This window comes from Lolium perenne, chromosome 3 (assembly GCF_019359855.2).
Source record: "Lolium perenne isolate Kyuss_39 chromosome 3, Kyuss_2.0, whole genome shotgun sequence".
NCBI classification, from domain to species: domain Eukaryota; kingdom Viridiplantae; phylum Streptophyta; class Magnoliopsida; order Poales; family Poaceae; genus Lolium; species Lolium perenne.
This window is the reverse complement of record NC_067246.2, coordinates 267,441,456-267,462,447: the sequence shown is the minus strand read 5'-3', so window position 1 is coordinate 267,462,447 and position 20,992 is coordinate 267,441,456. Positions and strand designations below refer to the sequence as shown.

The window sequence follows — 20,992 nt, the reverse complement described above, 5'->3', positions numbered from 1 at the left end:
CAGTAGTAGCTCTTGGAACTATTCAGAATATTACATTGAGGTTATGATCAACATGGTATTAAAGATATCAACTAAGTTACCACAAGCAAAGGGAAGAATGACACTACTAGATCATGTTGAGGCACACTTAGTACAAGGCCAAGGAAAAAATGTAAGTTTCAGTTCTCCTATAACTTAATCTTCACTTGTTGTAGAGAATATCAATTATCACTTGTACTGCACATGATAAGTACTGCCATCTAGCAAATCTTGCCATGATCACTACTAACATTTAGCTTCATTTGTCAAGATCAATACTGTCATTTAGCTTCACTTACCATGACCCCATGAAACAACCAGGTTTTCTATATAGCTACACTAGTTGTGACACAAAGCATTCCTGCAGGTCAGTACCGAAGATGTGGACATGACTCACGCAAAAATTATGAGTAGGATGGAAAAAATTGCGCATTCATTCTAGATCTGATGGTATGGTGCTGACATTGGAGGAACAAGCGGTGAATCGGGAAAAAATCAGGAAAATTGAAAACCTTGCCAGTCAGACAACTAAGAGGAGGAGAACCTTCACCTTCAAGTCAAAAGCCAATGTAGATGGAAGTCGGGATGATGTGTGACCTTAACCTTTCAAGTCTGCTATTTGATGAACCATGTTGGTCAGACAAGTTAGATGAACCTTGTTATGTGTTTTATCTAATGGTTTTCTGGATTGTCAATCTTATTGGTCATGTTGCCTGGATTGTGAACCATGTTGGCATGTAATTTAGATGCCTGAATTGTGAACCATGTCGATCATGTAAGTTAAATGCCTGGATTGTAAACCATGAATGTTTGCTCGCGCTCCACCAACTTTAATAATCAGCTACACTAGAACTAAAGGTCTAAAAAAGTATTTGGAGGCATTTCTGAAAGTGCCAGCAATAAATTTGGACGGCATCTCCACGAAAGTTCCGGAAAAAAGATTCAGCGGCATCTACTGAAAAGTGGCGGCAAAGGATTCCACGACATCTCCTGAAAGTGCCGGTAAAATTGTTCACCATCATATTAATAAGTGACTAAAATAGTTATTAGTGGTATTTCTCCAAGTGCCTAAAATACAAATGACGGTATTTTTCTGAAAGTGATGGCAAAGATCTATCTCAACGGAATGAAATCCAATATTTTTTTCTGGCTTCAAAAACCATTACCAACACTTTTGGTAGAATTGCCGGCACTTTTTTTGCCGGCAATCTGGCTACCTAACCTAGTAACACCTCTTTACTCCTTATTCATTTCATGGCAGCAAACATTGCACGGCTGGGGGGCGGCGGCGTAGACACACGGCTGCTAGCTTATGCGGAGGACGCGTCGAGGCAGACCCATTGGCCAAGGAAGACTTTGAGGCAGTTGATGTTGGGGTTGAAGCCGAGGAACTGCGCGTCGGATAGTCCGGCGCTCGCCGCCACGGAGGAGCAGGTGTCGTCCGTCTGCACCTGGTGCACCTCGTTGCACTTCAGCGCCGGCACCGCCTTCACCGCGTAACCTGCAACTCGACCACAGCCACGCACGTTCCAATTAGGGCCAGAGTACTAATATTCCTTGCAGATTGGGCGGAGTTCGTCGGCGTGGAACTACATACCTCCTACAATGTCGTGCTGCACCTGCACGGTGACCCTGGCTTCGGCGAGGACGACTGCCGCGAGGAGGGACGCGATCAGGAGGGCGGCGGCTGCGTGGTTCGCCATTGCAGATGCTGCCGATCGGTCGACGCGAAGGAAGAATAAGAAGCAGATAGTTGCAGTGAAGCACTGAAGCTGATGAGGCTCTGCTTTGGTTGGTGGCGACGAGAATTACCGCCTGGCCTTCGCATTTTTATAGCGTGGCGGGTGCAAAGCCGCATGCAACAAAGAGGACAGTGCGTGGGCCTTGGAAACTGCGTCCAGAGTGTGGATAGCATGGACCTGTCGCTGAAACCATTTGCAAGCCGGCCAGTCGTCTTGAGAATTGGTCCAGGATCAGGTGAAAACAGAGGAAGGGATTATGGTTCCTATGAAGCTAGTTTGGATTTTTTTTTTTTTTTTGAGGAAGCAGCAGGACTTTGCTGCGGATTTTATTTCACTTTGTTTAGATACATCTTCATTGCATCCGGCATAATAAAACTAGGGGATCGCAGTCCCAAAAAATAGAAATATTTGTATCAAAATAAACTCTAGCTAACTTATGAGAGACACTATTTGCCTCAGAGGCATCTGCAACGGGCGACGCAAACGGACGCTAAGCGACCGTTTGCGTCTGCGGGGTCGAAAAATGCATCGGGTCTCTGCTCCAGTGGGGCGGCACAAAGTAACTGGACCGTCCGCGGCGACGCAAACCTGACCCAAATATGCGCCTTGGATGAGTCTTTGCGGACGCTGCGCGGACGCGCAAAGTGTCCGCTCGAGTCTGGCGGACGTTTCATCGGGCCCACCTGGTAGTGACCCTGGCTCGATGTGTCTTCTCAGGCGCGCCAGCGACTGGCGCCGCTGCATCGCTTCGGTAGTCTGTGCCACGATAATGGCGATGCCTCGCCTGCCGAGCGGTCGCCGCCCACCTCCGCCAACGCAGTAATGGCGATGCCACACATCCCGCGGCCATCGCCTGCCTCCGGCCTATATAAAGAGGGCGCTCGCTCTTTTTCCTCATCCACTCCTCCACACAAACCATAGCCGCCACAAGCTCCACCGTAGCGCCACCTAGCTTTTCCTGCGACGCAGCCAGCCCCGTGAGGAAGTCCATGGCGGGTCCTGGTGGCCGGCGAGGCGGTCGAGGCCGCGGGCCTGGGCATCCCTAGGGCCGGGGCCGCCGAGGTGGAGCAGCTACGGCCCGACGGTCGTTGTCGCCTGCGCCGTCCTTGTCTTCGCAGGAGGAGCGCTGCTTCGAGTTGCTCCTCCGCATCGACGACCCGCTCGGCATCAAGCGACTCCCGGACAAGTTCGTCGAGTTCGTCGATGGCGTTGAGCCGGCCCAGTTGCAGCTACGGGAGGCCAGCTGCAACTTTTTCCAGTGGCCTATCGACATTTTGTTCGACGGGCAGGGCAAGATGTACTTGCACACCGGGTGGGACAAGTTAGCCCGCGACCTCGTGCTCGAGCTCGGCTGCCAGCTCACCTTCCTCTACGAGGGGGATGGCGAGATGATCGTCAAGGTGTTCGACGACACATCCTGCCGCAGACACTACCACACCGGCGAGTTCGGTTCGGACACCGATAGTTCAAAATGTTAGAATGTTCTTTCTTTGCAGCGAATATGGCCACGAGCCAATTGAAGCCACTAGTGACGGTTTCTAGATATTCTTCCTCGAAAGGACCAACATCACTATAATTACCAGCTGGATTTTCCAGTTTAGGTGATTGGGTGTGCACGAGAGTGTTCTTTCTTGGTAGCGAACATACAGAACCAACACTAGTTAGGTTTTCTCATTTTACAATGTTCTATTTTGTGTCAACCATGGTTCAAACTATGTATTAGTTTGTGTAAACTATGTTCCCAATATGTATTAGTTTGTGTAATGTTTGGAACTATGTTTATAAATGGAGAAGAGGAAAAAAACAAGTAGAAAAAATGTGTCTGGTCGCTGGAGCCACCCCCAGGCACAAACGGACGTGCGGACAAAAAACGGTCATTTTCGCGTCCGCCAGGCGATGAAAACGGATGGACATGGATAATTTAGACATCCGAAATGCGCCGTCCCGTTGAGAGCAATGCTCTCACGAAAACAATGTTCAATAGTAACCTGGCAAAATATTCTAGCAACGGGACGAAGCAATCTGTTAAGGTAGCAGTATAGGGGCTATAGGAGCTTCAGATTTGCATGTCTCCGTTGAAAGCTTGGATAAGCTCCATGGAATCTGATTCTATAATCACATCACAGGAGAGCAACCAATCCTCTCAACTAGTTAAAGGCCATGGAGTTGTGCAGCAGCTTCAGCTGAAGTTGCACATCAAGGTTTTGCATCAGAGTGCTTTTTTTAGAAATGGGAGCATAGCCCCAGCCTCTGCATCGAAACAATGCACACGGCTTTTCACTTATTAATAGCAACACGAGTATCAAATATCAAGGTTTACAACTCATGGATCACAAAGGGTTGATACAAAGATCAGCCAACGAAATAAGAAAAACATGGCTCGCTTATGCATCAGAGTACTTGATCCCGCAATGGCTTCACCCTTATCATTTCGGATAATCGTGCCCGCAACTCCTGATCCATTCGGGAAATAACATGCGTCCAGTTTGTATGCATTCAGTTGTGGCTTGTTCCAAATAACCTCCTTTGGTTCTGCATTTTCGTAAGTACCACAATAATTCAATTTAAGAGCTTGAATAGAGAAAGCAGTTTGGGTCGGATGAGCAATCTTTTCTCCCTTCACAAGCTTTCTTATTTGCCATCATATGTACCATGATCCTACACAACCTCTCTTCTTTGCCACCATATGAAGCTAGTTTGGAGTAATTTTATGCAGCGCAACCTTTTCGTTTGTTTGTATTTATAAAAAATTAGACGTATCTAGATGATAAACAAGGTTAAGATATATTCTAAAAAAATCGTAAAAGAAAAAGAGGCGACGGGTAGAGTGGAAACTCTAGCAGCCACTACCATCTGCCTCATTCTTGTTGTCTAAGGATGCCACCCGCAGGGTATGGGTACGGGTAGAGCCATCCCATACACGTACATGTCGCTTTAAATCTTACCCGTCACCAGTACCGATACCCGTTAACAGATGCAAGTTTTTCCCATACCACCGGCAGGGTAAATGGATACCCGCGGGTAAAACATACCCATGCTTACAACGTATCAAATTGTTCAGAAAAAATGAAATGAGATAAAGCGATCCTAAATAGGGGTCTAATCCTCGCTAACCTACCAGCGATTGTCATATCAGAAAGCGTGAGGTTCAACCAAGCAATGTTAATGCATGGCTAGGGGAAAATTAAGTAGTTCAGAACATTACGGTTGTCGACTTGTCAAATTTATATGGGTAAATGGATACACGGGTATGAGTTGTACAATCCCATACCCGTACCCTCTCTACCCGATGGGTATGATATTTTCCCATTTACAAACCCATTGGTAATATTTTGTTCCATACCCGTAATTCTATTAGGTTTTTACCCGACGGGTACACGGATAATGGGTACCCATTGCCATCCCTCTACGACCAGAAATCGAAGGTTCCTCACCTCCTATGCTAGCCGCTCTCGAGGCATGGTGGGGATATGTGCTCGGTGTTGTACAAGGGTCCGTAAAGTTAGAGTTTGATCAACCGAGATCGTCATTACGGGGGCTATGGCGGAGTTGCGTAGGACAAGAACATGGTATACATGCCTCCTCGTCCACCTCGTCGCCGGCGATCTTTCCAGTGGCGTTGAGTAAGGCTGGTCGCCTCTCCCTTAAAGTGGTGGATCTGTTATAGGTTTGGTGTTAGAAGATTCAGATCAATTCAAGGGTTCAATGCCGATGATTTCAGTTTTGGGGCCTAAAGGCCATGACGTCTATTTTTTGTATTCATTTTTTTCTAAAAGTTTTCCACTCCCTCGTTTTTTCCTATTTTTTCAAAATTTTATAGCATTTCAGTTATTTGACTAGTTTAGTCTCTAACTACACTTGTGGTCAAACTTCTTGATCGGTCACCCATCCTCAAACTGCTCCAACACTATCACGCTTAACTTCCGAGTTCCTTTCGTCCCGCTTCCAAGTGCTTTACGCCCACACTATTAATATTACTATCATATCAATCCTATTAACTTGTTGGTCACGATGTCACACTTTTTTATTGTTTGAATTCCAAATAATTTATTTAAAAAAAAATTTAATGATGTGATAATACTCTTAAATAAATAAATAATATTTTTTTTGCAAAATCTAAAATCTGATTTTTTATATTTCCCTTTGGTAGTTTGAGAATCTAAAAATTGGCAAACCGGGGACAACCTAGTGAAATCGGATTTAACTTTTTCCCGTAGATACATTTTCATATATTAATTTTTTTATTTCTTATGCAAAAGGTATTGCCATCTTACAGAAAATTCAATTTTTTTTTGCAAAAATGAGTTTCATGTTTGTTGTTAGGGAAAATTTGCTACATGACACTGTTATTTTCTGGCATTTGGTGAAACACACCGCTCGATTGTGTCTTTGCCAGATACCATTACAATTTTGTAACACATTTGCCAGAACATACCACCTGGCTGAAAACGGAAAGTTTTGCCCTTTGAAACTAGATCACATAACCTACCTACATCTAAAAGGATTTTTAATTTTTTACTTTTTAATTTTATACTATTTTCTTTTGTATTTTACAAAGCTAAAAAGGCGATCCATTCGGGGGTGGAGGCGTGGAGCCAAAAAAACCAGAAACTTTTAGTCTGGGTTGGTGTCTCCAGTCGAGACTAAAGGGTAAACCTAAACCTTTAGTCTCGGTTGGGGACACCAACTGAAACTAAAGAGGCTCGCAACGGCAGGGCCTACCGTAATCTTTTTAGTCCGGGTTGGTGTCTCAAACAAGAACTAAAACCGTGCGACGTCCTAGCTGTTTGGAACCAAACTAATGTCCACATTAGTTCTGGATCCAAATGCAACCGGCACTAATGCTCTGGGCAGCTCCAAACAAAAGATCTATTTTCTACTAGTGGTGTCACATATATGAAGACTTCTCGACTGCCATCATTATCAGTCCGGCTCCGGTAAGGAAGCAACGAATGCATCAGCGGCTCGCTTTAACCTCGATGTAATTTTTATTATGTTTGGAATGCTTTATATTTCTTATAAACTCATTGAACAGATTCAGATCTTTCCCGCAAAAATGATACATCTAAATTTTAACAATTTTAAGACATGTTTCGTAGATCAGGGGTAGTACAACATAGCTGGGAAAAAATGGAGATCAAAATTGCAACGATTTTCAATTTTTTAAGCAAGTGGTAAACTATCTCGTGATGAAATGATCTGAAAATCTGATCTGTGATCTCATCCAGTTCTGCGGGCCCAATCTCCACCCGGAACTGTAGCCGAAGCGATGCCCGCTGCACCACACGTCCGCCACCGCGAGAGCGAGCGCGACGCCACCACCGCTCAGGCTCAGCCATGGCCACGCTGCTCCCCTCCTTTCCGCACGCCCTCTCCAAGCCGCACCATCTCCACCACTCCCACGTCGCCGCCGCCTCCACCAGGCCCGAGGCCCCCAGCGCCGCCCCCAACCCCGCCAGCTCCCGCCTCCGCCGCCTCATCGCCCGCGACGACCTCGCCGAGGCCGCGCGCCTCGTCGAGCACTCCACCTCCCGCGGAGAGGCCCCCGACGTCTACCTCTGCACCAAGCTCATCCGCAACCTCTGCCGCCGCGGCCGCACCTCCGACGCCGCGCGCGTCCTGCGCACCGCCGAGGCCTCGGGCGCCGCCGTCGACGTCTTCGCCTACAACACCCTCGTCGCGGGCTACTGCCGCCACGGCCGCCTCGACTCCGCGCGCGGCCTCATCGCCTCCATGCCCGCAGGCGTCCCGCCCGACGCCTACACGTACACGCCCCTCATCCGCGGCCTCTGCGACCGCGGCAGGGTCGGCGACGCGCTCGCCATGCTCGACGATATGCTCCGCCGCGGCTGCGAGCCCAGCGTCGTCACCTACACCGTCCTCCTCGAGGCCGTCTGCAGGAGCAGCGGCTTCGGGGAGGCCATGAACGTGCTCGACGAGATGCGCGCCAAGGGCTGCACGCCCAACATCGTCACCTACAACGTCATCATCAACGGCATGTGCAGGGAGGGCCGCGTCGACGAGGCCATGGAGATCCTGAACCGCCTCTCGGCTTACGGGTTCCAGCCCGACACCGTCAGCTACACCACTGTGCTCAAGGGCCTGTGTGCCGCGAGGCGGTGGGATGACGTCAAGCTGCTCTTCGCTGAGATGGTGGAGAAGAACTGCGTGCCCAATGAGGTTACCTTTGACATGCTAGTCAGGTTCTTCTGCCGCGGGGGCAGGGTAGAGAGGGCAATCGAGGTTCTTCAGCAGATGTCACAGCATGGATGCACACCCAACACTACCTTGTGCAACATTGTCATCAACGCTATCTGCAAGCAAGGCCGTGTGGATGATGCCTTTGAGTTCTTGAACACCATGGGCTTGTATGGGTGCAGTCCAGACACCATTAGCTATACGACTGTGCTGAAGGGCTTGTGTCGTGCTGGCCGATGGGAGCATGCCAAGGAGCTGTTGGACGAGATGGCCCGGAATAACTGTCCCCCGAATGAGGTCACGTTCAATACATTCATCTGTATCTTGTGCCAAAAAGGATTGATCGAGCAAGCTATGACGCTTATCGAACAAATGCCAGAATATGGATGTTCAGTGGGTATTGTCACATACAACGCTCTTGTCAATGGCTTCTGCGTGCAAGGGCGTCTTGATAGTGCTTTTGAGTTTTTTAATAACCTGCCTTGCGAGCCCAACACGATTACATACACTACCTTGTTGACAGGCTTGTGCCATGCCGAGCGGTTGGATGATGCTGCAGAGCTCTTGGCTGAGATGATTCAAAAGGACTGCCCTCTAAATGTGGTCACTTTCAATGTACTTGTGAGTTTCTTCTGTCAAAAAGGGTTTATCGAGGAAGCAATCGAACTTGTCTATCAAATGATGGAGCATGGTTGCACCCCTAACCTGATTACATTTAATACTTTACTCGATGGGATTACCAAGGATTGCAACTCAGAAGAAGCCCTGGAGCTATTGCATGGTTTGGTCAGTAAGGGAGTATCCCTTGACACAATAACCTACTCTTCAGTCGTTGATGTCCTCTCAAGAGAAGACAGAATTGAAGAAGCCATTCAGATATTGCATGCCGTGCAAGATATGGGGATGAGACCAAAAGCTCTGATGTATAACAAGATACTATCCGCCCTCTGTAAAAGATGCGAAACAGATCAAGCTATTGATTTTTTAGCTTATATGGTGTCTAATGGTTGCATGCCTAATGAGTCGACCTACATTACACTCATCGAAGGCCTTGCCCACGAGGGTCTGCTGAAGGAAGCACAATATGTACTCAACGATTTGTACTCAAGAGAAGTTCTAAACAAGACTTCAGTTGAAGACCAGCACTAAGGGTGTGGTTTACACTGTGCATATTTCTTATGACTGAAAAAGAAAGAGAAAGTTGTGCATATGCCTTGACTCAATGATGAATCTGATGCCTTAGTGCTTTCTAAATTTTCCCGAGTCTCTATGGAGCTTATTCCTCATTCACTGCAAGGTGGAATAGGGTGGCACGCTTTATGTGTGTGCATCAAGCAACAATGATCCTTGAAGATGGGATAGGTGAGGATTCAATTCATATTATGAACATATAAGCCGTGAGGATGTAAATTTCCCCCATATATCTTGCTACTTGTTAACTGTGGGATTGCATAATAGAGATATACTTATTAGGTTCATGAAACCTTTTCTTTCCTAGCACGCTAAAAGTGTTACCCTTTTCCTCGTTCTATACTTTGAGCCGTCTTTCAAAAATAATTGTCCCAAATATTTGGTGTTTAATTACTTGTACCCATCATATTATCCTGTTAGCGCTTAGATTTATGTTACTATGTTAGATATCAAAACTTTCCATTTTACTCTGCAATATGCTTAGCTACTCGAAGTGTTTCATATTTGAGTAGTCTTGGCTTGTAAAAATCTCACTGCCGATCGTTATCTTGGTCAGGTCTTTGAAGTGTGAAGACCAAGGAAAGCAAGAGAACAATGTGGAGGAAAATAAGTGAAGAAATGGGTGTTCATAGTTATATCTGTCTAGTAAAGATTAAATAATACAGGCCCAACATAGTTTTTTTTTTTTTGAAACACTTCTGAGCTTCAGCAGTTTGAGACTGGCGAGTTGAATTATTTTAATGTACTTCTTCATGTTTATTAAAACATTTTGGTTTGTCTTCATTAGCAATGGTATGTTAAAATGGCCTTTCCCTCCAGGGCCTATTAACTTTGCTTTCTTGAGTATTCTGAGTATTGTCTACTATTTTTGTCTAATTTAATTATGGACTAAATTCTCCTCGCTGAATCATGTTTCTTCCTAGGTTTCCCTCAGTGAACATTCGCATGCCAAAGAATACTGCAAGTTGAAATATAATGTCAGCTGGATCTAATTTTACTCTCAACAGGCTATTGTACCGTACCAACTTCATCATCAAGAATCTGCATCTTGGTAAGCTCTTTAGCTTCTTTTGACTGGTGTATGGTTATGCATGTCACTTAATCCTGCGAGATCAGGGTCTATCACATGTTTTATCATCAAGTTTCGTGTCAGATTCTTATGCTGTTCTTTCTATATCTGCAGGTGAAAACATTGGGCGTGATGCAGTATTACATTCACAGAGTGAACCTCCTGTTCTGTTGTTGGCTTGGAGGGTTTGAACTTATCAAAATGCAACCAGTATAGTTCATACATTTACTGCTCTGCATCATGCAGTTAAATGGATCACAAATCATATGTTGATTGCGCACCTACCGGTTATATCTCTACTGTTCTACCGAGAAACAGGTGCACTGCAAAACTAAGAAAAAGCTACTGTATATATTCTACAAGATTTGGTTCTGTTTGTTGCATGCTGATTAGTTCTAGCTCATTTACAAGTTCAGTGGCCTCTATGTTGAAAATATTAGCCCGAAACCTTTCAAATAAAGAAAAAGCAGCCCGCCAACCAGTGGATTGATTTTACAATCATTGCCAAACAAATTACGTAATTCAGATCAACAAAAACCTCCCTGGAAAGTTTATTGGTGGGTAAGAGATCATTGTCCTGATAAGCAAAACAGAAATGAAGTGAAAATATATCTAGAGAATATAGAGGATGTAAGAGATCACTCTGTTTGGACTGTTTATCTGAAGAAACAAGAAGTTGCAACCCACAACCGGGATTAATATATTCTGTAAGGCTTACAAAACAGTAGAGTTCACACCAAATTAGTCATCAAATCCTAGGGATTTAGATAACAAATTAATGTGAACAATGTCCAGACCAAAGTTGAGATACTATCAATCAAATTATCGAAGTCCTAACCATATAGGTGAGGTGAATCTACCATCTCCTTACACTCTTACAGTATATCAGACAACCATTTTCGAGAACATTAAGATAAACGTCAATGATGCAACTACCAATGTGGTGCAAATATAATCAATGTGTAAGACGAGGATGGCTGGCGTGTCCGATTGCCGATAATAAGTTGCTCAACTAAATATGTGCAGAACTGCTAAAGTTCTGTATGCCCAGATGGATGATGAATTAAATTTAGTACTTAGCTATGGATTGCAATTTAGAGTTTGTGGTCGAGGATGCAAGCAAAGCTGGTAGCTGGTATGAGGAAATCAAGATAAACTTATAAACCTTTCTCCGCTGAGCTTCTGCCCTGTGGATCAAATGAATGAGAAAACCAAAATACCTGTTGATTGTTCTTTTACTACCTAATTCTTTAGGAATACTAGCAAGAGCTTAGATCACATCCTTTTGTGTTACTTCTCTGTTCAAAATCTGACAAAATTCACGAGGAGCATCCAAAGAGCTCTGTTTGCGAATTGTACGATGCAATATTATCGCGGCATCTCAGTCCTACATTTCTCATATTACCTTTTTTTTAGAATCTTGCGTTCCAAGGTGGCCCTTGCAAGTTCATATAATTATACTAGCAATGCTATGTGGGATGGTTGACCATGTGGGCTTACTGGCATGACTGATTCCGGTTTATCTGTTGTTTATGATCAATCACTGTTGTTTCTTAGTCTATGTGTTGCCGCCTTTTACTGAGAGTGAAACTGCGTTTGCAAATGCTTATGGTGCAATATAGTCGGTAACCCACTAGGCTGCACGGCACACCAACTCTTCATACACAAACAACTTTGCCAGCAAACGGATTTTACAGGGCAACGTCCACTGTTCCACAAAATTTGTGCAACAATCTATCTTCTACAAGACAAACTGTACAAGGCCCATTCTAGGATGCAAGTTCTACTGTTTTTTTCACATCACTCAGGTAGTGGAACGACAAGGCAGCACCGAAGTTTCTCCTCTCCTCTGTGAAGTCATCGTCTGAGTCATCACTGGAGCTTGAATCTGTATGGACTGCTGACATAGCCGGGGACTCGTGGATGCCTTTAGCTATACAGTCTTTGGTGGCAAGCATCTTGACCTGTCCGGCATGGGATATCTCCACCACGACCTTGCCGTTATCCTGTGGAAGAGGTTGCTTCCAGGGCTCCCCATCAAGTCTCATGTAAGCATGTTCAGCTGCACCCCGGTGAAATTTGAATCGAACACCATGGGCCTGGGAAGGAATAGAGTTTCAGTGTCCTTGAAAGTTTAAACTGAGTGCAAAATATGTTAAAGCTAGTTTACATTTTGTCCAATAAATTTCGGCATAGAGTCTGTAACTTACATCCATCTACTAACAAGGTGATCTATTTATCATTCGACTGTTTCACATAAGTCTCATTTTATTGGTATAGTTGTTGGTCAAACTCGAGACGTGTAGCACCTTACATCTTAGAACGGAGTAGTAGTAAATAGCTATCCAAGTAATACTAATATTTACCTGACCGAGACGAGTGCCATGACCTTTTGGAGATAACAACACAAGACCATGCCAAGCATCTTTGAAACCCACGATCTCCAGAAGTCCATCATCCACAAGTGGAGGCATTACCAAATCTCTCTGCATTAAGAGAGAAATGTTTAAATTAAGAACAATAGCACCAGATATTTTTTGGTGCTAGAAGTGATGTTAACAGCATGTCACTCACTTTTCTTTGCTTCCTCTTACTTGGTGTTCCCCAGGGATTCAGTCCACCAGAGAAGCTGGGTAAATTCAGACAAACAATGGACCGGATACTGCATTTGTGTAAAAACTTGTTAAGAACATTATGAAGTAGAGCCAAATTTTGAAGATGAATTCTCACATCATATTGCTTAGAGAAATCAACTTAAAACATACTACATCTCCAAATTACTTGGCCCTGTTTTTGGCTTTGCGCAAATATTTCAAGCTAAACTTTGACAACCCATATTGTACATGCTATGTATGTTAGATGTTATGGAAGTGCATGGTAACAAAAATAGCTTAAAAATGTACTTTAACATAATCAAACTAAATACTTAGAAAAATAACATTGCCAAAGGTTCAAAGTCAACAGGAGAAGTATTTAGAAACATATATTAGGGGAGATGAGGTTTGTAAGTCAGATCCTCCTACAAGAATAGATCTTATTTTTGAAATCTTACTGCCTTTAAGCTTATAGGTTGCCGTGTTTAACTTTTTTACAGAAACCTTCGTGTTATAACTGAAACGTCAAAGTTCCATCTGTGCTCAATGATGAGAACATACTCCTAGTTCAAAAAAGAACATAATCTCCAGACACATGGCCACTTTCAGTATCCTAAAAGGGAGACACCATTAGAATTACCTCTGTGGAATTTCCAAGTTTTCCCATTTTCCAGATTTCTTCATTATCTTTACTTTTGCGAGTTGAGCAATATTCCTGTTGTTCAGTGAAAGGCATTCAAGAATTACGTGAGCCGAATGCAATGTTATCACAAACCTGGACTACTTTTTCTGATGTAAAAATAATAATATTGTGTTTGCGACGAACATTTTTGTTTAAACAAAAAAATTCCAGACCCAACTTAGTGCCAGAAAGGAATTACCTTGACATAGGATGACTTAACTTGGCACAGAACCATCCTTGTGTGCATGCCAGTTTTAAATATGTTTTCTGTACTAAAGATAAAAAAAGGAGATTAGATTGGTTTCTATACTATCTTAAGAGACAGATTAAAACCAATTAAAACCAAGCTGGGAAATAATATATTAGATAAGAGGAAATGCACAGATGCTTAGTTAACCTGATTAGACAACTGGTTCTTGAATTTCTCTGGATGCAATTTCCTCTCAGAATGAAATGCATAAGACACTTGGGCATCCATTCCTGTGACAAGAATCAAAGAGTCTTTCAGCCTTTGGCTGTTTAGCCAAGCAAAAAAGTTCTGTTCTTTTCTTTCCGCTCAATTTCGTAGCATAACAAGAATCAATTAAAATAAATATTACCAACATATAAAGTACACTGAAAAAGTAACTCACCCATACTGAAATAATTCCAAAACCCCCCACGATATGTGTAAGAATATTCCTGGGACAAATTAAACTATGGTTAGTCAGATACTATGGGAATCACATGATTCAAAAAGATCATATTCACCTTTTGACATTTGCAATTCAATCTATAGATGGAGAAACGGACAGCGCAAATCAAATAAACTCGTGTTTTTAACATTAGTGTAAGAAAAATTATAAATAAGACCCATTTATGAAAACCTAGACAACTAAATACAGAAAAGCAGAAGACCACAAACAAGAAAGTATACTTTCGGGAATGCTGTAGTCCTTGGATATTTGTCTAAATAATGCCATGTTCTCATGACAAATATGTATAACCAAGGTGCTGATAGAGCTCTTTCCAGAAGTGCATGACAGCATCACAGAAAAGCAAAAGCATTTACAAAAAAACAGTGACTAAGTTAACACAATAAGCTAAATAGGTGAATTATACATAAAATTAGTCCACTTCAACAATACTTACCATATCTTGTGGATCTGTCTTTGGCACACGGTGAAATGCATGCAGAGAATGTGGCAAATCAGAAGGAGCAATTGGATCGCAAGGAGAACGTTTTGGGCATTTCATTCTCATGACAGTATGCCAGCTGGAACATTGCAGTAATAACAATATAAAATAACATCCATATGAAGATCAATACAGAAGGATCATGATAACTGTACAAAAGAAACCCACCTATCAATGTTTATCTCTCTTGCTTCTTTTACTAACTGTAGGAACGATATGACAGACTCGCAATCCGTGCCAGGATTTCTCTTACCCTGCACAACGATTATGTGCTACTATTGAGTTCACAGCCCATAATATAAAGTATTGTATTATATAGAAACTGGGACATATACATGGCATCACAACAGACAAGTTCACGAGGGTCGAGGAATATCTTAACCCCAACCAGAAGAAACAGCAGTATCGAACTTCTGAACAGAAAATCCAACAGATATACGGCACTAATATCGGCATTTACTTACGTTCAAGACGATGAGACATGTATGTTTTTTACCAAAGATAGTATGCTTTTTTACCAAAGATATACGTTTTTTATGCACAAAAAAAACTATTTGAATCCAACATTTTAGGTCATATGGTCAAGTGAAAGCAGGTCTAAGAAAAATGGCTCACGCAAGTATAACACACTGTGCTAGTATAGGAAGATCTAACTGGAACAAGATTGTATTGATAAACTACTTCTGAGATACATACCCATCCAAATGAATATGGCAGGTTATTTCCAGTTCCTAGGGGAACTGTAGCAACGGGAGGTGGATGAACTAGCTTGAGATCAGATACAACTCCAAGCAACCAACCTGCTGTTCCATCACCTCCAGCAACCTAATTAAATTGCCATGACAATAATATGTATATTCAGCCGAATTAAATAATGAATGGGACAAAATAATGGTAGAACATTATCAAGATATCTGGAGAATGATGCCTAGTTGCACTCACTATTAGCCTCAATCTTCTATGGATTTCAGCAGCAAAAGTATCTCCATCACGCTTGAGTCTTTCCAAGTTGCTATAGAGTCTGTGCAAGACTTTGTCTGGAGCTTCGTCAAGTAGATCAAATACCTGCAATTCAGAAATTTAGAACTACCCCTAAATCCATATATTTAGATCTGCAGTAAAAATGCAGGGGTGCTGAATAGTGAACAAGTATATATATGGTGACCTTGAAAGTATGTACCTGAGCATGATTGAGAAGCTTACGATACGAGACAATTAAATCATGTCCCAGTTGCCCACCACTTTTTGTGTTAATAAAAACAATCACTGGACAGCTGGGTATTTGAGGAACTTGCTCCACTGAGGACTCTGGCATAAAAATATAGGTCGGAATGTAGAATTCTTTCAGCATGTTATTTTTCTCGAAACTATTATCCATTTGAGCTTGCTACCTGCAACGTTCATGCATCAAAGTTATGTAAGACCATGCAAGGTCTGCATTAAAATTTAATACTAGCTTCACTTATGTTGATTTGACACTAGTATGGCTTGTAGAGCAGAGTTCCTTGTTAAATTTAGCTGGAATTTATGAACTGGTCATAGCAGATTCATAACCACTTTATTTCAATATGCAAGTCAAAAACATCAATATTCATTGGCCATGTTGTAGTGTTTAATCAGAATAGAGTAAATGAGTTTTGCTTTATTAAAGTTAATTAATGTTTAGATCATCAGATGAAAGTGAAACTTTGTGTAGGGTTGTTTTAACGATGGAGTGATGAGGAGATTACAGTTGTCAAACAAACGTTGGCTTTTCCAATCAAGTTGTTCCCAATTCCTTATTTGACATTCCCCTGTTCATATGGAGACCCTGCTGCACAGATTACCAACTTATTCTACACAAGCTGGATAAGAAACTCACAGGATGGTGAGCTGGGATGCTAACCAAGTGTGGTCATTCATGATGGGGTCAGTCCTCGCAGCTGCCTTTGATTATACCATGCTCGCCATCGACATGCCCTTATCCTCAAAGTTTTTCTTTTTGCTTTGTTCTACTTTCAGTACAGTTAGTTGTAAGTTAGGCGCGCGCCATTTGACATTTGCATGTTCGAGGAAAAAAAATTATGCTAGTATGTTGCTGGATACTGAACACATACCAATTGGCATAGTACTAACAAACCAGTTATGGTTTCCCCAGGTCAAAATTATGCCAGCATGCATGCCACCGAAGACTGGGCAAAATCTGTAGTATAGATTCAGCTGCTTACATTAGTTACTGTACTGTATATGACAAGGACATCCGCTCCAATTAAGGAGAGAGATTTGAGGTCACTGTCATCCTTGCAAGGAATCATTCCAGCATTAATTACCAATTAATGTCATTGTTAATTGCGGCACCAAAATCAAGTCACCCTAAAACTGATGACGATCTGGAAGAATCGAGGCATCAGTGAGCCCAGATAGATCAGGTCGTATAATGCCTAGCTGGAAAACTGTGTAGCTGACGCTGGTTTCAGGTAGCGACTTCAAACCTAAACAAACAGAGAGGTGCTGAATAGCTAGTTTGAATGGTACGTAGGAACAAATCAAAGAGTCTCAACCTGGTCAAGAACTGAAGAGCCGACGCTAGTGGCAGGCAGCGATTGATCAAAGAGCCCGTCCTGACAGCTATACTCAGAGAGAGAGACAAACAATATTCGAAACAGGGGACGTGTGTACTATTATTAGTTTTATCCAAACTCAATCTGGAAGATTTAGAATTTTCGTCCGAACGTCATCAATGGAGCATCTGTGCGCGCCTCAGTTGGATAAAGTAAAATTCCAGAGGAAACAGTGGAGCGGCAAACTCGATTTCGCTGACAAACGGGGGCTCTCCAAAAGTGTTACTGTATTATTACTACCGTAGCAAGAGCTTCGATTTTGTTTAACTGAAACCAGGAACAGCATACAGACGGAAGAGAACGGGTAATCGCGAACGGGAGAAGCAAAACGCATTATGTGCTCCGCCAGATCAGAATCGCCGCATTTTGCCGAGGCATGGAAGATTGGAAGAATCAAGACCATACCAAAAATAAAGAAGAAGAGACGTTTTTACGTGGACGAATCCCCAGGAAAGCGGCCGGAATTTCCGCGCGACCCATTGTTCCGCCGAAACAAGCAGAAGAGGACGGGCCGAGAATCCGAGATCATCACGGCAGGTTAATGAAGGGAGGTGAGGGAGGATCACGCACCTGGGGCCTGGGCGAAGTTTGTTGTTGTTGCAGAGCAGTGGACGGCGCCGGCCGAAACAGCGCTTCGTGGCGTGGCGGCCTGGATTGATGTGCTCGAAGGCGAGACACACGAACGTGCGGGATGAGGAGGAATATGATTCCTTCCCTCCCCTGCCGCCTGACTCTCCCTCCCTGCCTCCCTGCGAGCGAACGGGAGCGGCAGCTGTGCGCCGCCGTGCCCGTGCGGCGAGCGAGCCCGAGGGGGGGAGGCCGCCGGAGGATGAGGAGGAGGGTGGAATTGAAATGGCAGGGTGGGGTTGGGCCAGGCGGGGCGTGCGGATGGACGCGTGTTATAAAGCGGCGGTGTAGGGCCACGTGCGGTCCCGAGGCAGGCCTGTTTCTATTTCCGGGCAGGAGGGGAATAGCCTCTGTGAAGCTCACACGGTGGCAGGGTCGGTCGGTCGCACGCGTGTTGTCGTGCCATGCTTCCGTTGGGTTGTTGGAATCTCATCTCGGCCTGACCTCAGGTGGATTAGTCTGAGCTTGGATGGCAATGGCATGGGGAAGAAGCCGCGGAGGCTGGGAAGGATCCCGTGTGGAGGAGGGAAGGGAATCTCGCCGCCAAGGCAGGCAGGCAGCGGTCTCGCTCGGCCGCCCAGTTTTCTCGGAATCCTTCCAGGGGGAGGGACGCCGCCGTGTTTCTGCCTGCGCGACTGCGGTCCGGCGCGGACACACGCATCCGCGTCCCCGGCGACTCCTCGTGCACCATGTACGTTTTCCGCGTGCGGATCGGGACGGGTCAGAGCAACGGGACATGGATGTCGCCTCTCTATCTCGATGGGCATCAGAATCTTGGCAGCCTAGCAGGTCTCTGTTCAGCCACGTGACCAGGATGATCCCCGTACGTCCTGCTACGTTGCTCCACGTCACCAGGGTCCTATATTCTCTGCGCGGCTTGCTCATACGTGTTTGTGGTAGGTATTCAACATTTCCAAGTGTGCGCTCCCCATTCCTCTACTAAACAACTCGTGTGTCACACAAGCCCCACTGAGATTCCAGAGCTTCCGTCTCAGCGTTACGAACAAACTAGTAGTACTCGCAACAAACAGGAACAATGGCATGCCAAAAGTTCATCTCGAGCGGATCTATTTCACACGGCATATGTGTTCGTTTTAGTTGGATGATGAGCTCTGGCCCGTTTGGGACGGAGTAGGTTACAACTAATTAGGTAACCATGGAGTTCACACGCCACGGTATTAAACCAAAGAGCGAAATGACACTATTTTCATAAGATATACCCGAAATAACATAGATATGCGAGATCACGCGTCGCGTTCTCGGATGACCATTTGCCTGTTCAGCAACCAATCACGTCTAGCTGGTCCATGTTGCTCAAGTCGGCCATCCATTGTGGATATAGCTACAACATGGCCATACATAGTGGTGGATAAGGGTGGCCCACATGAGGTGTGACCTTAAGGCCTAGCAAGAGACCCATCCACCAAAGATCTAGATGGAGGAGGCACTACCGGCTTGGATTCCAAGATGGAGTGCAACTAAGAGTCCAAGACGACGCCCCAGTAAAGTCCAACACGAAGGCTTGGAGTAGAAGACACGGCATGCTTGCCGCGTCAGTCATGGACTTTGTATTCTTTAGAACCTTCCATGTAAACTCTAGGGCCGACGTACTATATAAGCCGCCTCTCGGTAGCGTTTAGGGAACGATTAAACGTATCAACATCAATGTAACATACACATTTATCACCTTATAGTGATTTATAGCAGGAATAGAGATCTGCCTCTGGTGTGGATCTTGAACATGGGTAGCTCGTGTGTATAACCACTCCGATCATCCACTTGGCTTAGTCCATACTTCTCCCTATGTTGTAAGGTGCCATCTATGGCGTACGTGTCGATACTACCATGACATTTGACACCCACTGTCGGGCAGAAGCTGATGATGCCATCAGTGACACCTCCTTGATCAGATGTGTAAGGGAACATCCCCCTCCCGCTAGTTGGCAAGACTTGTGTTCCGGTTGCCTCAACCCTACCCGCCTACATGGTGGTCCCGTTCGGCGACTTGCACATATTCACCGACTGGACGGGCGAGGAGGCTAACCACAACTCCAATAACACCTTACCCGCCCATGCGGTGGAGATAATAGCGCAAGCCAGATCTGGATCTACTCTTTCCGCGAAGGCGGCTGAGTTCCAAATCTGCAAAAAAAACCCACCCTAACCACCCTTGAGGTGGAAGATCAATCTGAGTCTGTCTTCCTTGTTGAAGCTTTGGGCTCAGAACATCGCAACTTTGTTAGCTATGTTGGTTCCATCTCTGACCATGTCGAAGCCAGCGGCAAAAACGAGTTGATCCTCCGCGTGATTTGTGAGGTGGACTACTCAGACTACATTAGAAGAAATGTGTCCACTCTCAGGATTGGTGGAAGCGCTTCCGAAGATGGAACCCGAACATGATTCTACAGACGAGTATTCTAGTGGAAACCGTTTTTGTCTTAGCATCCATGAAATTCAGCGGGGGAGGGGGGTCTATGTTACCATCGATGAGCAAACAACTGATGGTACTGTCATACCACCTAAGCTCGCTGCCAATGGCGAGGAACTGATCCCCACTGACAATACCAGCAGGGCATCATCTATGGTGTTGCTTGCCTAGTTAGAATGGGCCAGGCCATCCTTCCAAGGACGGCGTTGCCTGCCGAAACTAGAAGGGGCCAGACCATCCCTCCAAGAAATGGAGGTCGTCACCCATGAGCCCTAGGAAGAGGTGGATAGGCATGACCTACTCATCATTTCCATTTTTGTTTGTTGGTTTTTGACGTGGGCATTACCCTTCAGGTAACCGATGTTGCCCTATCCTGTATTTCCTAGTTGAAGGCCCATGAAAGCACTTGGAGGCAAGGCGGCCCAACCGGATGGCACACCAGAAGATTCCTTGGCAAGCAAGGCAAAGAAGCAGCCGAACAAGGAAAGATTGGATCTAAAATTACTGTAAACCTAGTCGTACTCGGTTGGACCTCTTGAGACCTGGCCTCCTATATAAAGGCCAGGAGAGGGGCTGCCGAGGGACAATCAATCTTAGCAACCTTAGCCACCAAAAACTCAGAGCTAGGACACCTTAGCACTTAGCCATCTCGACGAGATCTCAGCCG

General features: G+C 44.7%; 3 protein-coding genes across 5 annotated transcripts; 1 reads left to right on the top strand and 2 right to left on the bottom strand.

Annotated features, from left to right (window-relative positions):
- Positions 1-1,328: 1,328 nt before the first annotated feature.
- LOC127338630 (lysM domain-containing protein ARB_03438-like) lies at positions 1,329-1,776 on the bottom strand. Its single transcript, XM_051364672.2, has 2 exons — positions 1,616-1,776; positions 1,329-1,519 (listed from the first exon to the last, which is right to left on the bottom strand). The coding sequence occupies exons 1-2, from the start codon at positions 1,719-1,721 to the stop codon at positions 1,329-1,331; spliced, it is 297 nt and encodes a 98-aa protein (XP_051220632.1). The 5' UTR covers positions 1,722-1,776.
- Positions 1,777-7,028: 5,252 nt separating this feature from the next.
- LOC127344044 (uncharacterized) lies at positions 7,029-9,932 on the top strand. Its single transcript, XM_051370267.2, has 2 exons — positions 7,029-9,320; positions 9,706-9,932. Exon 1 carries the CDS (start codon positions 7,098-7,100, stop codon positions 9,105-9,107), a length of 2,010 nt encoding a protein of 669 aa, XP_051226227.1. The 5' UTR covers positions 7,029-7,097; the 3' UTR covers positions 9,108-9,320; positions 9,706-9,932.
- Positions 9,933-11,875: 1,943 nt separating this feature from the next.
- LOC127344045 (diacylglycerol kinase 1) lies at positions 11,876-18,154 on the bottom strand. 3 transcript variants are annotated; one of them, XM_051370268.2, is made up of 13 exons: positions 17,841-18,154; positions 15,851-16,061; positions 15,613-15,735; positions 15,367-15,495; positions 14,839-14,924; positions 14,626-14,749; positions 14,127-14,175; positions 13,892-13,974; positions 13,694-13,761; positions 13,453-13,527; positions 12,793-12,880; positions 12,585-12,704; positions 11,876-12,317 (listed from the first exon to the last, which is right to left on the bottom strand). In XM_051370268.2, exons 2-13 carry the CDS (start codon positions 16,046-16,048, stop codon positions 11,988-11,990), a joined length of 1,473 nt encoding a protein of 490 aa, XP_051226228.1. In that variant the 5' UTR covers positions 16,049-16,061; positions 17,841-18,154; the 3' UTR covers positions 11,876-11,987. The 3 variants fall into 3 exon arrangements, with proteins under 3 accessions (XP_051226228.1, XP_051226230.1, XP_051226229.1); XM_051370270.1 differs by lacking the exon at positions 17,841-18,154 and adding an exon at positions 16,556-16,659; XM_051370269.2 differs by lacking the exon at positions 17,841-18,154 and adding an exon at positions 16,532-16,642.
- Between the last annotated feature and the right edge of the window lie 2,838 nt (positions 18,155-20,992).

Coding starts and splice junctions, on each gene's coding strand:
- LOC127338630 (XM_051364672.2), bottom strand. CDS start 1,721: ATGGCGAACCACGCAGCCGCCGCCCTCCTGATCGCGTCCCTCCTCGCG. Junction 1,520..1,615: donor GCAGCACGACATTGTAGGAG/GTATGTAGTTCC, acceptor GTCGAGTTGCAG/GTTACGCGGTGAAGGCGGTG.
- LOC127344044 (XM_051370267.2), top strand. CDS start 7,098: ATGGCCACGCTGCTCCCCTCCTTTCCGCACGCCCTCTCCAAGCCGCAC.
- LOC127344045 (XM_051370268.2), bottom strand. CDS start 16,048: ATGGATAATAGTTTCGAGAAAAATAACATGCTGAAAGAATTCTACATT. Junction 14,925..15,366: donor TGCCATATTCATTTGGATGG/GTATGTATCTCA, acceptor ATCGTTGTGCAG/GGTAAGAGAAATCCTGGCAC. Junction 13,975..14,126: donor TTGGAATTATTTCAGTATGG/GTGAGTTACTTT, acceptor TTCTTGTCACAG/GAATGGATGCCCAAGTGTCT.